The sequence below is a fragment of the Ptychodera flava genome, chromosome 17 (genome assembly GCF_041260155.1).
Source record: "Ptychodera flava strain L36383 chromosome 17, AS_Pfla_20210202, whole genome shotgun sequence".
Lineage (NCBI taxonomy): Eukaryota > Metazoa > Hemichordata > Enteropneusta > Ptychoderidae > Ptychodera > Ptychodera flava.
This window is the reverse complement of record NC_091944.1, coordinates 21687019-21702399: the sequence shown is the minus strand read 5'-3', so window position 1 is coordinate 21702399 and position 15381 is coordinate 21687019. Positions and strand designations below refer to the sequence as shown.

Below are 15381 nucleotides of genomic sequence, written 5' to 3'. Positions count from 1 at the left end.
AAATCAGCCTGCTTAGGGTATTGTCTTTCATTCTCAGTGTAGATGGTATGTATGTATTAATAGTTGCTCAAAACAACAAAGCTGAAACAGAAAATAAAACTCAAAACACTTGACAATTAAGTGATATCTTTGTACTTTATGAAAAGCTATCCATAGTAGAAACAACAGCGTTCCGATTGCTTCAAATATATCTTGAACTCTGACCTTTTCTAGCCAACGGCATTTGCTAGAATTGACAACTGAACGGGGCAAATGGTTAATTCACAGGTTATTTTTAATGTATGGTGGAGAGGATATTCAGTATGTGGTGTTCAACTTTGAAAAATCCATTCGAATGTGAATGTTCTTGTCAGACTTGAGTCTGACAATGACAGCTTTCACTGTATTTCAGTGTCAGCAGAGAATAAAATCCAATGTGTATATGGATATTGGAGCTTTATGATAAATGGATATTACATACAAGTATGATCAGTCAAGCATACATACTGCTTCTTTACATTAGGCCAAAGTAAGTAATTCTTTGTTTTGCGTCCACTCAAAATCCTAAAAGGTACGCGGGTAAGCGGCTAAAAAACACACACAGAAAATTTAACACAAAATCTGTTTGCCTTTATTGGACAATTTTTCTCAAATCACATGAATACTCCTGTCACAGTGTGACACACTGTATGGTCACTGTCTGCATTTTCATAACAAATGGATCAAAATAAACAGTCATTCTTTGACGTTTGCTTTTCTCTTATTAGTTTTAGATTTCTTTCTTGTGCACTCAAAGTGTCCACATGTCAATACCATTGCACAGCAACTTGAGAGCCTCATCAAATTACTTAAATCTGGACAGTTTGAGGAATGGGTACACTATAACAGTATACAGTAGCGGTCTTTTGTGGTCAAGTTCTTGTACGTTTTTTTCAAGTTTCTTGTAATGTCTATGCTCTGATGGAATGTCATAGTTTTTGCTGAAAGGTGTCTGTTTTGAAAGAAAACATCAAACAGAAATGGTAACTTGTAGCCTCGGCATTCAATTTTAGAAAGATGGGGCATCAGAGAGAAGAAGAAATTGGTGATATGATTGACAAAAGTATTCCCTGTAGCTCTCTCGGGACTATTGGTAAAACCAGCACCTTTCCTTTCCATCAAATAAAAAGAATCATTTCGCAATTGTCAGTCTCCACAGCACACACAGACTCATCAGACCCAAATTTAGGTGGAAACTTCACATCTATATTCCTTGTACTTTCAAAGTACCACACCCCAGATTGATTGAAAAGATGAAGTATCATGGCATAAATGGAAATATTCTACAGTGGGTCAAAGCATGATTGACAAATACAAAACAGCGAGTAGTCATAAATGGAGCATCATCTGAATGGAGAATATGTCACAAATGGTGTCCCCAAAGGGTTCAGTTCTTGGACCGGTACTCTTTCTAATCTACATCAATCATACTTGCGGTGAATTAGTTGCGAACTCAAAAATTTACTGACAATACCAAGACATATCATCCCTTGCGAAATTGTAGTGATCCTGAAATTCTACAAGCTGATTTGGACAATAAATGAGTGAACACTGGCGGACGCATACTGGCTACAACAACCCCTTCAATAAATACTCAATGAACAATATTTTGCTGGGACGTACAACTGAAGAAAATGACTTGGGCGATCTACTTCATTCTACCTTAAACCTTCAAGCAAATGTGATAAGTTTGCAAAAAAGCAAACAGAATGTTGATCTCATCAAAGGATCATTGTCGACAAATCAAAAAATGTCATTCTTCGTCTTTACAAGCAACTTGTGAGACCACAGCTCGAACATGCAGCACAAGCTTGGTCACCATGGCTACAAAAGGACATAAAAATCTTAGCACGGCAAATAATACCTAAACTCCAACACTACAATTATCAAAATAGACTTAAACAGCTTGGTTTAATAACACTTGAACAAAGAAGATTCGCGGCGACATGATTCGACTCTAGAATTAGTTATCAAAGGCCATGACCACTGTAACCTTTCACTTGAGTTAGCAGCCGACTCGAGAACTTGAGGACACTGTCCCAAACTTCATAAACTAACCGTTCGACTTAACACGAGAAAGAACTTTTTTCAGTAAGAGTTTTTGACACCTGGAATAAATTACCAGCCGATGTCATTAATGCAGAAAGTGTGACCTCCTTCAAGAGCAGCTACGACCGCCTACTACAAGTTTGAACTTTCACAGAGGGATTCTAATATACTTTCCCACACCCAAACTGAACAAAAAAGTACGTAAAGGCCTTTCGTTTACAGGACTGATCACTGGTTTATTTTTTGTTTCAAGTTAAAATGGACAAATTAACCAAATTTTTGGCAAACCTAAAAGACCAATTAACTAGGATAGGCCTCAACACTTTCCGATTTTTCCGTCTGCCATACTCTCTGAGTCGTGGTAAGCTTACCCAAGTCCAATCGGCCGACTGAATCTCTCTCTGTTCAAGTCTCGATTGCTCGCAATGACCATGCCTTCAAGTTGCCGTGCAAAGGTTTCCTGTTTTTTAACTTCGATTATTTCCCTGCTTTCATCCAATTTTATCGTGAAGACAAAGCTACAACAGGCAAAGCCACAACAGATAGCGGGAACGTGAGGCCCCGGCGTGGGGCTGAGAGTATCAACAGGGGTAAATGTGTAGAGAGTACTGTTTTACGTCACCGCATGGTCCATTAGTGAAATCTGACTGCCGTAAAGATGTGTTTCGTCGCAAAGTTAAAAGGTACGACTTGTTTTTGCGACAAAATAGTGCCATCAATGGCGAAAATTTGAAAGGAAAGTTTGTGTTTTTTTCCGAAAAATCTCCAAAAACCTAGGCGCGCGCAGACGCAAAACAAAGAATTTACTTACTTTAACATTATTAATGAGAATATTACACATCATTAATTACAAACGTCTTTCTTGATCGTTGGAGTTGAACAGACTTTGTTTGAAGAATAATGTACATCACATGTACATCACAGTTCCACATTGCAGTTTGTATGTGGAGAAGACAAAAGACAGTTAACAGTTATCACCTTAGATTTACTGTATAGAGCCAGATTTCATTGTCATCACAGTGCTAACATGTCAGGGACAGGAGAATTTTGCAAGTGAAATTAAAACACAGACAAAGTTGGCATAAGATTGAAAATTTGAATTGCATGGCCTGCACAGTAAATATGTGTAATAAATGTAATAATTGATATGAGGGTAGATCTTTGCAAAGTAATTTATACTCCATAGCCTGGCATAGGGATTTACATGTGCTGAAACTGTACCCCATCAATTTATCATGAATGATTCAAAATGAAACATGTAATTGATAACTTTGCTCAAGGGGCAGTATAAGCTAATACATTTTGCAGGACTTTTGCAGGGCTTCCCTATCATTCAGCTTCGCTGTTTTATATATTGAAATAAACACATACACATAGAGAGGGTAACTGTATGGTATTGTCATTCTGAAACCATACATATGCGCTCCCTAATCTGAGCAGTGCACTCAAGTTAAACCTGAGTGCTGTAATTTTCTCCTGCCAAAATTTTAGTGCAAAATTTTACCAATTTCTATGAATTTTTCTGTAATTTTTTGATAATTTTGGACCAAATGGACATCACATTTCATTGGCTACAGTTTTTTCTCAAAATTTTGGCAAAAATCTGAGAAAAATTGACAGGAGTTTATTTTATGTAGGGGACAAAAATAGACTTTGGCGCTCAAAGGGTTAAACACTGTAGCTTGGTGACGGTCTCCATCAGTATTCTTCAACTTTAAACGCAAGCAAGTAAAAGACTATGTCAGTAGGAAACTAGCGTATAAACGGAAGGATAGAGTCCTGCCCTTCAGCAACAGATCTTCTTGTCTAGTCAGTAGGAAGAGTACAGTACGATGACACTGACAAAGAAATTAATATGTTTATTTCCTCTGGTGTACCTGTGAAATTTTTCATAGCTCTCAACTGAAAATTTGTCTGGTATGTTTCTGTGTTTGCCTTTTTTTCCAGCTCATGAGGGACAGTGGGACCTTCATGGCCAATCTTTACAACTGGGAGTTAGTAGCCTGGTGTTTGTTTCTTGGAGTGTTTCTGCTGCGGTTCATGACTCTAGGCACCAAGATAAACAAAAAATACAAGCACCAGAACACATCAGCTTTGCTCACAGAGCAGGTAAGTCTGTAGTTCAGGATTATTTTGTCAAAAATAATGGATTTCTATCGAATGATTTGAAAGGTTTACTAAGGTAGATAAGGCCCCTTATTATCTATAATATCTTTCTTGTTTACATACAACTTATCGTGAAATTATACTTGGCATTACATACACCCAATTAGTTTTGAATTCTAAATGATGTGTAGGCATACTGCACTAACCTAGTTGTTTAGGTCAGCAACAGAACTTCATTATTATTTATTGTGTACTTCCTAGTGGAATATGTTAATATTAGGGTGAAAGTGGTTTCATTCATATTTGTATATGATACCAACTTTAGGGAGGGAGGGAGGGAGGGAGACAGACAGACAGACAGACAGACAGACAGACAGACACAAACAGAAATAGATACATGTATGAGCTCAAATCATATTATGTATTTTCCTCTTCTGCAGATCAATCTTTATTTACACATGGAACAAAAACCACATAAAAAAGAAGAATTAATGCTGGCCAATCATGTCTTGAATCTAGCAGTAAAGCTCTTGAATGTAAGTCTATGGTATATGTATATTGAAACTTCTCACAAGTTCATGTACTTGGAGAGAAGTACAAAATAGATAAAGGTAACATGGAGTATCTTGACTAGACTTTAGTGAAGTTCCAAGTTCAGTGTCTAGGTTCTTAGGCAGCATTGTCAACATGATTCATATTAAAGAAGTGACTGTGTATTATAATAATCATCAATATCATTGATAGGTTTTCACTGCTTCTGAGAATTGATAAGCTCACGAATGATGTCATTGTCATCTCATTAATATGCAAAAATATTAATATGTCTGCAAATTTAGATGACAATTTTGGAAATTGTGCACGCAAGAATGATGAAAATAAATTCATAAGGGACTGCCTATGTTAAGATGCACACCACAAAAGGCATATTAAAAGCTCAGACTACAAGCTCCAACAGCAGCAATGCATACAACACCGACAAAATGTGCCTGAATTTTCGGCAGCAGTTTCCGATGTAGCACTTGTGCAGATGTATGTTGTGACAAACCTGTAACCGTGAACTGCCCTTTTGTAAATAGATGCCATTTCAGCGAAAGAGACTTTTGCAAACCCTGAATTTTTCTCTCTCACCAGGAGCTTGAAAGCCCTTTCAAGATATCGGGTCTTGCCATGAACCCGCTGTTGTACAACATCACAAGAGTTGTAGTCTTATCAGCTTTCTCAGGTGTCATGACTGAAATGCTGGGTTTTAAACTCAAGGTAAAAGCCTTTTACTGTCAACATGTGGTGTATAGTACATGTGACGTGGCAATGGTAAATGTGATGTGTATATGATGGAGAGTTTGCGAAGATGTGCTAAAACTGAAAGACTATTGACTAGAGTTTGCCTCCAGATAACAAAACTGTATTTGAACTGTATGAATGAAGTGTGAATGACTCGTGTAAGTTTCTAATCTCTTTAAAATATCCTTATCTGGATAAGAGCAAGAAACAGGAGACTGTCTCTGATTTTATATTTGATCCACACCTTAACCCTAATTTGCAATACACTGGAAAACCTTAATGTGCATCATTTATTATGGTCATCCTTGATCAGAATAAAATTACCCTCCCCCCAAAAGAACGAAGAAGCAGAGAGGGACATTCCCCCCTGTAAGAGAAACCTGGAGGAAACACTGTATGTGATTGAGAGGTTGCAGTCACGTCATCAGCATGTGACAAAATGCATATGGGCAATTGGATGGATTGTCTAAGTGTGTGATGTGAAAGTGAATGATTGAGCTGAAAGTAAGGGGTAATTTTACAGACTATCAACAGTAAAAACCAAATATTTATTCTGTTGTTTCATATGAATATATTTGGGGAGAGTTGTGTACATGGTACTTCCATGTTGAAGAATGGATGAGGTTTGTCTGCTAAGTGGATGTGTGATGAAAGTGATGGATGTGGAGAATGACATGTGGAAATACTGTCTGAAACGGAAAACTTAGATCAGTTTAAAATGCCACAGGAATTGTAAGATGGAATGAGATGACATGAAGAATGGCAAGAGAATGCAGTGTGTTTGTGTGGCTGCTAATAAACGTTTCAGTGTATGAACAATATCTACCGTACAGCCAATGGCTGTATCATTGATGTTCACCGTTTGAAGCAGTTGAAAGAGGTTGAAAGAGGACAGGAGAGTCTCAATCAGGAGACATGCTGCATTTATTTACCCAAATATCGACACTTAGCACCGTGAAACCATGTCATGTCTTGAGATTTTTTGTCTAAAAGACTGAGAGACAGAGACAAACATATTGCGTCACCGATACTTTTGCAAAGATGCACTTTATGTATCCCTACATGAATGAATGCTAATGATTTCCATAATCCCTTATGAAAATGTTCAAAATGATGAAAGATGACAATGAAATTACACAGTAATGATCCTATGTGATTATAATCATGTATTACATCATACTCACTTTTAGTGTCCAGTTTGTCTCCTAAAGACCCGTTAACTGTATCTTATTGCAATTTGCTTACTGAAAAAAATACCACTCAATCTTTGCTTAGAATCCCATTGACAAGCCATATTTGAAAAAGTCACCGTTTCGATCTTTGGCCATGGCTTTGGTCAATTGTTCCATTTTTGTGCACTCGTACATGGTGGCCATATTTGCTTGCAAGTCAAGAATTATCAAGTTGTTAAACTCAGAGTTTGTATGTTTGTGGCAACTGTTTGAAAATAATTCTTTGGTAAGCGATTTTACACAAGTTGCTTTTGATTTCAAACCATCATGTTAAAAAAATGCAAAAAAGATACAGATAATGGGGCTTTATCATGTTAAGTGCACCGTCACATGGAACATGTTTGGACATTTTCCTAAGGGAGCCCTCTATAGTCTACCACATTAGTTTTAATTTGTGACATTTCCCTGTTCTACAGCTTTGGAAGGTTGGCCTGTAAGATCCTGCCTGCCCAAGTATGACCAAGGTATAAACAAGATATAACAAAATGATATAAAATCAAAATGAGTCAAAATCCACACATCCTATCGTGCCTTGTGGAATATTTTACATCGAGGTTATGGGAATATGTGTGCATCCAGAATGTTCACCAATGGTATGAAGCTATTGTAAAAAAAATTTAAAAATGTCATTTACATTTGCTGATATACAGGTTTATAGTTACAAAAGCTACTTTATAATATTTTGTTTGTAGTTCATCCACCATGATGTATACAGTCATCAACATAAATTTTGTGAATGTTGCTTTCTGATCCAAATATGCTCTGAACTGACCATCGGTGAAAAAAAAATTAAGTCTACAAAATTTGAGAATCTGGCATTTTGCTCACATTGTACCGTAAATCAAATATAGTTTATTCTCACTCAATGTTTTTCCTGATTATTTTGCATAATAATTATCACCTAAGTGCTAAGAAAATAAATATAAGTGCATCACCAGCTGAAAATTAATATTTTTGTACAGTATATACACATACTCCATGTGTGTGCTAGTAACGCTTTGCGCGTATATATTTTGCCATTTCAAACCAGGATGAACATTTCTGGATCAAGCAATTTTTTTTTCAGAATTTCTTTATCATAACCCCTTTCCCACTTTGCTGCAGTCAAACCCACATAGGGTATTCAAAAGCGGAGTTTAGGGAAATGAGGGATTGGTGGTTGTGTAATATTCCACAAAGCATCTGGTATTGGGATGTTTGAAACTGGTGGGAGCTCTACTCTGTCCAGCTGTTCTTCTCCTAAAGATAAATTGTAGTATTAAACCCATCTCCACCCTCCTACCCCCTCCCCTAGAATTCTTTGAAAGATGGCTGGTTGCTGCCCTGATAAACTGTCACTGTTATCACTGTATCTTGTCAAGGGTGGATGCCACTGTACTCAGTTTTTAACCTTTGAGCGCTGCAATTTATCCCACCAAAATTATAGTGTGCAAGATTTTACCAATTTCATGAATTTTTCTGTAATTTTTTTGACAATTCTGGACCAAATGAACATCACATTTTATTTGCTTCAGATTTTTTTCAAAATTTTAGCAAAAATTAGAAAAAAATTGACTGGTGTATATTTTGATATAGGCAACAAAAATTGACTTTGTCACTCAAAGAGTTAAATAGAATATGAGTCAGGATATGTTTATCACGATTTCTGCTTCAGTGAAATTGGTCCTAGATTTTTCACTACTTCATAAAATAATCTACATCTTTTGACAATAATTTTGTATCAGCAAAAATTCCAGTGTATTTTTATAATACACTGAGTTTTGGGTTAGGAATTCACGTTAGATCCAAATGTTTGCAGGCTTGAATGTGCATAAACAAATTCATGTTCATGGGAATCTTCATTTTTTTTCATCTCAATATTTAGAAAAACATTTTCCATTGTAAGAAAAATCCTTGGAAAGCGATTTTGCCCAATTAACAATCTATAGTGGCATCCCTCCGTAATGTTTTGATGTGTTAAGAATTGGTTGGTGACTCAACAAGGTGATTTGCAATCATACCTGTCTTACCCATTGGTGTGTAAACTTCACTGCATTTAGTATATATCAGGAGATTGGGGTCTGGGAAGAAGGGGACCACAACTGACCAGAGGGTAGAGCAGACAGCGGCTAGTGTTTTTCACTCAGACAAGTGAATTCGCATTCCAGTTGTCTGGCAAAACAATTTGTATCAATTGAATTTCTTTAGACAGAATGTATACAGGACTACCAAAGTAAACCACACGACCTCCGGTTTTACTGTGAAATTGGTCCCGGAGACTAAACCAAAAAAACAATTCAACTTTTGCATGTCCCTAATAAACAAAAACTATGAATACACATATGACATAGTGACCTGTGTTCATATCTGCCAGATGTATTTCAAGCAGCAGTGAGCTAACGGAGCTCAGTGTAAAATGGGTGGGTGCAATTAAAGGGACTGTATCTATTTCAAATTCTTGATTTCAAAAGGAAATGATTTAAATTTTGGATATACAGGTATGTGGGTAAGTGTTGCGAATTGGCACCCCGCAATGCAAGGTCTAGTGTACAGGATAGGCAAAGCATTATATAAATACTAACCAAACTTTAACCATGTATTCCCTGATTTTCAGTCTAGAATCTTGGTGGATGATCTTGATCTTGTAAACTTGGTGTAAGATCTTATCTGAACATAGTGAACATTATGATTGATGACAGCAAGTTCCATTTTGCATTTAACCTTGACTTACCTGTGTCACCGATGGAAGTGTTGTGGTCTGAAAGTGACAGAGGGGGCTTATGGGATAGAGGAGTGGGTTGGGGATAGTATGCTGCGTGTACATGGTGCAACCACACTGCTTTCTGATGCATGCTATGTCTTTGGCCATGCATACACTCAACAGCATGATTAAAAAGTTAAGTTTCTCCTGTGCATGGCAAATATTAGTACATGTAACAGTGTCTAGTATTTCTAGAGTACTTGAACACATTAGATCGGACACCATATATACATGTTTAGAAATCTTTTGTGTATGAGATGTAGTGCAACGTCACTGAAGTATGTCCTTTGCAACAGTTTCTTTTCTCTCAGTCACTCTTGAAGCCTCATCTTCCAAGATGGCTGCTTGCATGCCTTCATGTAGGGATACATGACCTTTGAACTCTATGTGGTGTTTCTGTCATTGAAAACAAAATTAGGAAAGTCTTCTCTTTGAATAATTCAAAACTTCTCTCTTTGGATTATTGAATCATGGTTTCTCCGATCATCAATGTTTTGCTTCCCGGCCAAATCTTTCAACTTCAAGGTACATCATAATCCATTGTCTTTGAGCGCCTTGCAACCATCCTTTGTTATGCTGCTCTGAAATTCTTTCATACACTGATAAAGTCTCTGTGGTCTAGCCAAACTAGAAAACTCACAGGATCCCCTTTTAGATTTTACAGTCCGAAAGGCTTGTCAGTCGCACAGCTTTCAAAGCATTCTGAAAGACTTGTGCAGTCTGTACCCTTTTCCTGCCAGACAGTATCACTTCCCCATCTGCCAAGCCAGTAAAAAGCAGTATTGAGCCAAAACCATATGTATTTTCACCCACTTGGCTTGGTATGTTATAGCAGCTTTAGTCTGTGAAAATCATGTTTACAGTATCTCTGTCTTCAGGGACCTTCAAATCTTCAAGTCTTTGTTAAAGTACACCATATGGGACATGTTTTGCTTTACTAGTTTTAACCAACTTGACCCTATGGTGAAATATGAACTTGGCAGGTAAAAGGTTAAGGTAGAATGTGCCTTGGAGACAGAGATTTGGACTTTCAAACTTTTCCAAAACGTTTCAAGTCTATCTCTGAAGGGGGTGGAGGGTGTGCTCATCTTGAAGCTCTTGAAGTAGGCAAAAAATTCACATCTTAGTTTTTTGCGAATAAAATTTTTTATTTTTCTCCATAGAGTTGACACAGGGATGGCAGCCATTTTGAATTTCAAATATATTTAAATCTTAGGTAATTCGTTTCTCTTGTGCCAAATTTTGCATGATGACCACCGTATTTGATTCTTGATTTCTAAAGAAAATGATTTAAATTTTCGTTACAGAAAGTTTGAGCAAAGATTAAGTTGTTTAATTTTGAGGCACATTCTAACTGAAAGGCCTACATTCCAATCCACTGGGCATATGTAATAAAAGTTGGGGTACTCTGGCCATCTATTGTGTGGGGATCCTTGCCTTCCATGGAAATCCAAACCTTGATAATCTGGGTAATTGTGATTGTTATCTTTGGGTGTAATTGCAGAGAATAATCAGAGCAGGTTATGTTAAATGAGAAAAAAATATGTAGTTCCCCCTGGTGGTGCCTACAGCATACACATAATTGTTTGAATTTTTCTTGAAAAATATTTCTTGGTTCAAGCAAAAAAGTGCAGTCACACTGACTATGCCTCCATTTCAAATACTGCACTTTTGGGTAGACTTAAGGGTGATGGACTTGCCAAATTGCATGATGGGATTGTTGACCTCTGAACTCTGATGAAAGCTCAGGTGAGATTCTTCTTCACAATCAGGGTCGTCAACAATATGTGCACGGCAACAGCACCGTTACAGCAGTGTCATATCTTGTGTGTCAGGGCATAGTATATATCGCCTAATAAATTTGATCTCTGTTATTAGTTTCTGTGACTTCTGACTTTTTTAAACCGTATTTCTCTTTATCGTTTCAGCTCTGGAAGATCAAAGCATGATTTGTTTTTGAAGAAATTATTGTCGTTGGAGATGCCTACGTCGACTGGGTTCGGCTTTATTTGAATGGACATGCATATGGAAATGCTTCTCCTGTGCTGGACCAATCAGCGCGTTGAGTGTGAGGTTGATGAGGGTCATGACCTCTGCCCCTATGGTGCATTTAAAGCTACTGGAAATGATAGTGTTGGATTGTTTTTGAGTGCCTAGTGAGGATGACTTCATAGAATTGTTTGACAACCAGTTTATTATCATTTACGTGTCTTTTGCCAAACAGATAACTACTCTGTGAATCCACAGTCATAACACTGTCCATCAAATAGTGACAATATCATGTATTTACGCACAGAGAAGTAAGATAAGCTGCACCCTAACGTGTCCATGAATTTTTCCACCAAGGGTATTGGAATAACGTGTGTTTGTCTCTCAAACATGTTAATCTTCACAATGTGGAGAAGACTCCAGAGCATCGATGGAGAAGATGAAACATTCTGTCTCCATTTCAGATTGGTGAAAATGCCAAGACATCAGTGTGGTTGCTCAGTTTGATGAAGTAGCCCAGAAATGCTTTAGTTGGAACTTTACATTCTTTTAAAGAAGATGGTGTCATGATAAATGTGAAAAAAATGTGTACTAAATCTTTTGTGTGAATCAGTGGTAAATGTCTGTAAAAGTGTTCATACAGACATTTCTGTAATTGTTTTATAAAGAGTACATAGTTTTATTTGAAACTCTCTTATCTTTTAAATCTTGCCAAAGAAGTGCACCTTTGCTGTGCAGTACAGTATTACAGTGATTGATGAGTTGGAGTGTAACAACCTGTAAGTAAATTTAAAACTCTGTCAGATGACGAATTGTAGTTCAGAAGGATGGGAATGTGTCAATTTTGATTTCATAGAATTTTGGGTGAAAATGAAAATTGAGACCTGTGGCAGCTGCCGTGGGTCACCAAATTGTTCTTGTGCAACAGCAGCGGTCTCAAGATTTAATGCTTGAATGTAGGTAATCTGGTTTGCCCACATTTTTCACCAAAGTATTAAAACTCCTTATGGGGATTATATGTAAACTACATGTAGATCAGAGGTAAATTACATGTAAAGTATATGTAAATCACAAGCATATCACATGTGAATCACATGCAGATCACATGTAAATCACATTTAGATCATGTGTAAATCGCATGCAGATCACATGTTCATCACATGCAGATCACCTGTAAGAGTTTTCTCTTTCATGGAATGAAAGGTCTTTCGTCAAGAAGAAAAGAAGTATCAGGTTTTTTCTGTGATTTGTTTTGAAACATTTGACCCTGTCTTTCATAATTTTACACTTGGAATCAGGGCCCTACGTTGTTCACAGGGTACTAGTATCTAATGATAGCATTGCCAGACAATATGTATTACCTGTTTGTTAATTATACAACTTTAATATTCATAGATGTAGTAGTAACTGCCCAGTGCAACTGTAGTTATCTTTTTTGTGTTACAGTCAGCAGGGATAATATCAATGATTAGTGTTACTGTCACAGAACACAAGATATTGTTCTTTACTGTCAGATTTTTACCTAGCCACCGATTTCTGTCCAAAAAAGTACAAATTTTAGTTGAAGAAATACAAGATGGAGTAAGTTTTCCTTGGGGAATATTATTTTCAGCAGTCACAGTTCTTGTGAATACCGTAACTTATTTTCTCCCGTTTGCTGGGCTGTAGTTAAACTACACTATTGAGGTTAGTCCAGAGGCGTGAGCCAAAAGGCAAATGCAGTAAACAGATTTTGGTTGTTGTACAAAGATAGGAGCAATGTTTGCCCTTTTAAAAGCAGAAGGTACAGAGATAATTCAGTGTGATTATACTTAAAAAGTGACCAGAAGAGATAAACCGAGTAGATCAAATAATTTGACTTGAAGTTTGTGAATAGCGTTAGAACATAGACCCTTGAGTTTTTCCCGAGGGTCCATGGTTAGAAACGATATAGATGAGAACCACAAAATCCAACTAAGCTGGCAAACTAGTTTAGATGTCAATCTTATGATAATCTGTAATGTCCAACCTCTCTGATATAGTATAATTATCAGCATCCCAATGGTTTGGTCACAAATAACACTTATCAAATGATATTCCTGTTTGACACATTTCTTCGTTTTTCTTCTCCCCCCCGAATTTATTTGGTAGTGGTAATTTAGGATAGGTATCAGGATAATTGTTTTTAATTAGTTTCAGTCCATTCAATTGTACACAGGTCTTCTAAAACTCAAACTGGGATGTTATTCAGAATATGAACAAAATATGGCCACACTGAAGAATACTGGGCCCGTGCCATGCTGTGGTGCATTTCATCATGATCTTAGGGGGTTGTGTTGCATTTCATTGTGATCTTAGGGGGTTGTGGTGCACTTCATCATGACTGCATGGGGTATGTTAGTATTTATTCGCCATTAAGGTAGTAGTGCTTTGAAACTGGCAGACTTAAACTTTTGCTCAAACTTTCCTCAATGAAACTTTCAACTGTTTTCTTTCAAAATCTAGAATATCAATTGGGTGTCACCGTGCAAATCTTGGTACTAGACAGATTTCCTGACATGTACAAACTACTGAAATTCAAAATGGCTGCCATATCTGTGTCAACATGGGGAGCAAAATAAAAAATTTTAAATTTTCTGAAAATTAACCAGTCAAAACTTTCACTCTGTAAGCTTCAAAATGAACCTCAACAAATGCTAGTCCAAAAAGTATTGTAAAACTTTGAGAGCTTGAATGTCTGTCACCAAGGTGCATTTGACCTAAAAACGTACCATAAGGCATGGATTGCTTCAAAGCCTGAGGTAGATGTGGCCCAGTGTCCTTCAGTTGTGCTCAAAATACAACAAAAAGATTGTGTAGCTGTTTCTGTTTAACCATTATTGGTATTTGATAATTAGAGAAAAAATATCACTGGAGTTAGATTAGCTAGAATTGAAACTCTGCTATCAATGTTGACTCTCACTTTTTTATGCATGATTTTCGAAACATATTTTGAAGATGGACCAGTGCAGCTTTGTTTTGATTGTGATCTTAATAATATGTCCAATTATAAGGATGGGATGGGCTTTGAAGTAAATGGCCTCTTATAATATGCCAGTATTTTTTTCAGCATAGCACTACATCTCGTGTACAATGTCCAACTTTTGTTGCCAGCTTTAAAAATGTACGTACATGTATTTATGTAATATTGCAAATGTTACTTTTTCTTGCATTTTTTTACTGCTTTTGCATCTCCTTGTCTACAAAAAAGAGGCAGTGGCTCCCTTCCTCTGAAACCAAAGAAAGGCATTACTATGGTACAACACAAGTAGACAGTGCAGATGCTGATTTTCTATCAAGCACAGTATCATAGTATGATTAATGACATATGCTAATAATATGCTAATTTCCTAGATTTTTAATATAGATATCTTTGCACCAAGTGTACAAGTTATACAGCTTATATTTTTACAGAATTGATAGTTTTGTTATGCTTGTAAATGTAGAGTTTTTTTCACAAGGCCAATGCTAAAACTTGCCTGTATACCGAAAAGCATGGACAGATGCACCTATATTGACTAGTACTGTTTCATAAAACAACTGCCTCAATTATTGAAAGACGCCAAGACTGCAGATCAGTGGGCACATTATAGGAAGTGCTTTCATTATCAGTAACCCAGGGAGTCCATTTATACAAGCCCCGGTGTGAATCAGAATACAAGATGGCCCTCCCAACACTTTTATTTCGATAATAACTTTAAAGCAAGTGATAAGAATACATGAGGGCTCTCTCAATGATATAGCTTTATGTTTGTCCACTGATCTGTGGTTTGATAAAAATGATCATTCATAACGCTTGGCTAGACCAATGCTACATTTGAAATGTAAATATGGCAGCTTCTTTTGCAAGGGAGACATATATGAGGAAATTAAAAAACCCCAAACCAGGCTTTTAGCCGTGGTGTAAAGTTGCCTCTAAACTTTATGCTAATTTCTAACTTCAGGGAT

At 36.9% G+C, this 15381-nt stretch overlaps 1 protein-coding gene across 4 annotated transcripts in view; it reads left to right on the top strand.

Moving 5' to 3' along the window:
- The window catches only part of LOC139115764 (protein PHTF2-like), a 45474-nt gene extending 32206 nt beyond the window's left edge, over positions 1 to 13268 (top strand). For 2 of the 4 annotated variants that reach the window (XM_070678101.1, XM_070678099.1), the window contains 4 exons: positions 4015 to 4176; positions 4614 to 4709; positions 5305 to 5430; positions 11355 to 13268. In XM_070678101.1, the coding sequence (XP_070534202.1) occupies positions 4015 to 4176; positions 4614 to 4709; positions 5305 to 5430; positions 11355 to 11375 (405 nt within the window). In that variant the 3' untranslated portion in view covers positions 11376 to 13268. Of the gene's footprint in view, positions 1 to 4014; positions 4177 to 4613; positions 4710 to 5304; positions 5431 to 7102; positions 7151 to 11354 lie in introns of all 4 variants that reach the window. The other 2 variants (XM_070678100.1, XM_070678098.1) reach the window with 2 other exon arrangements.
- The last annotated feature ends 2113 nt before the right edge of the window (positions 13269 to 15381 follow it).